Consider the following 1,330-nt stretch of genomic DNA (forward strand, 5'->3'; position numbering starts at 1 on the left):
GAGAGGAGCGCGGAGGCAGCGGTGATCCCCGAACAGTTACAGTGGGCGGGGGAGTGAAAGGGAGCTGCTACCGGGCTTTGCAATGGGGGAGAGAGGAGGGTTCTGGGGCCGGCGGGACCGAGCCCTGCTGTGGTGCGTGCTGGGGGCGGTGTGGGAGGCGGCGTGGGGGCAGCTGCGCTACTCGGTCCCCGAGGAGCTGCCGAAGGGCTCGTTCGTGGGCGACGTGGCCAAGGACCTGGGGCTGCAGCTGCCTGCGCTTCACGACCGCGGTGCTCGGATTATGCAAGAAGGTAAGCGGAAATATTTCGCTCTGAACGCAAAGACCGGCCATTTGTATGTAAATGAACGAATCGACCGGGAAGAACACTGTGGACGAAAACCAGACTGCATATTAAAATCAGAAATTCTTCTTCAGGGACAGATGAAAATATATAAGGTGGCTATTGAGGTTACTGATATTAATGATAATACTCCCGTCTTTCAACTCAGTGAATTCGTTCTGAAAGCGAGTGAAAATGCAGTGAAAGGCTCGCGCTACCTCCTACCCAAAGCCCACGATCCCGATATACAGCAGAACACTGTACAGGCTTACGAACTAAGCGATAACAAACATTTCTCCCTGGAAGTGCAAATGGGACCCGACGGAGCGTCCCGAGCTGGTGCTGGCGAAGGCGCTGGACCGGGAGGAGGCGGCGTTTCACGAGCTGGTGCTGAGGGCGATGGACGGCGGAGAGCCGGCGCGGACGGGCACGGCGCGAATTCGTGTGGCCGTGCTGGACGCGAACGACAACGCGCCTGTGTTCAGTCGGGCGGAGTACACGGTGCGTGTGCCGGAAGACGTGCCCGTGGGATCAGTGCTGCTCACCGTGAACGCTACAGACGCCGATGACGGAATTAATTCAGAGATCATTTATTCCTTCACAGAAATGACAAGCAAAGCGTCTTCTCTTTTCCATCTCGATCCCAAGACAGGGGAACTAATAATTCTCTGCGACCTGGACTATGAGGAGGATGAAAGTTATGAGGTAGAGATACAGGCGCAGGATGGGGCTGGGCTATCGGTCCGGGGAAAAATCTTGGTGCATATTGACGACACGAACGACAACGCGCCCGAGATCACAGTATCAAGTAGCATAACAGATATTTCTGAAGATGCGCCGGCGGGAACAGTTGTCGCTCTTCTGAGAGTCAGGGACCGGGATTCGGGCGAGAACGGGGAGATCAGCGTGTCCCTGTCGGACAGTCTGCCGTTCCACCTGGAGAAGTCGTTGGAGGACTATTACCGCGTGGTGACGGCGAGAGAGCTGGACCGGGAGGAGGTGTCGGAGTA

General features: G+C 56.6%; 1 protein-coding gene across 1 annotated transcript; it reads left to right on the forward strand.

The window, feature by feature from the left end:
• Nucleotides 1–82: 82 nt before the first annotated feature.
• LOC104520344 (protocadherin gamma-A7-like) lies at nucleotides 83–1,325 on the forward strand (the record flags this gene model as incomplete). Its single annotated transcript, XM_010162371.2, is given in 2 exon segments — nucleotides 83–645; nucleotides 647–1,325. Coding segments are annotated over 2 exon segments (1,242 nt in total), but the record flags the coding sequence as incomplete, so codon positions are not given.
• Nucleotides 1,326–1,330: the final 5 nt, after the last annotated feature.

Source organism: Antrostomus carolinensis, unplaced genomic scaffold (assembly GCF_000700745.2).
Source record: "Antrostomus carolinensis isolate BGI_N321 unplaced genomic scaffold, ASM70074v2 scaffold34252, whole genome shotgun sequence".
NCBI classification, from domain to species: Eukaryota; Metazoa; Chordata; class Aves; order Caprimulgiformes; family Caprimulgidae; genus Antrostomus; species Antrostomus carolinensis.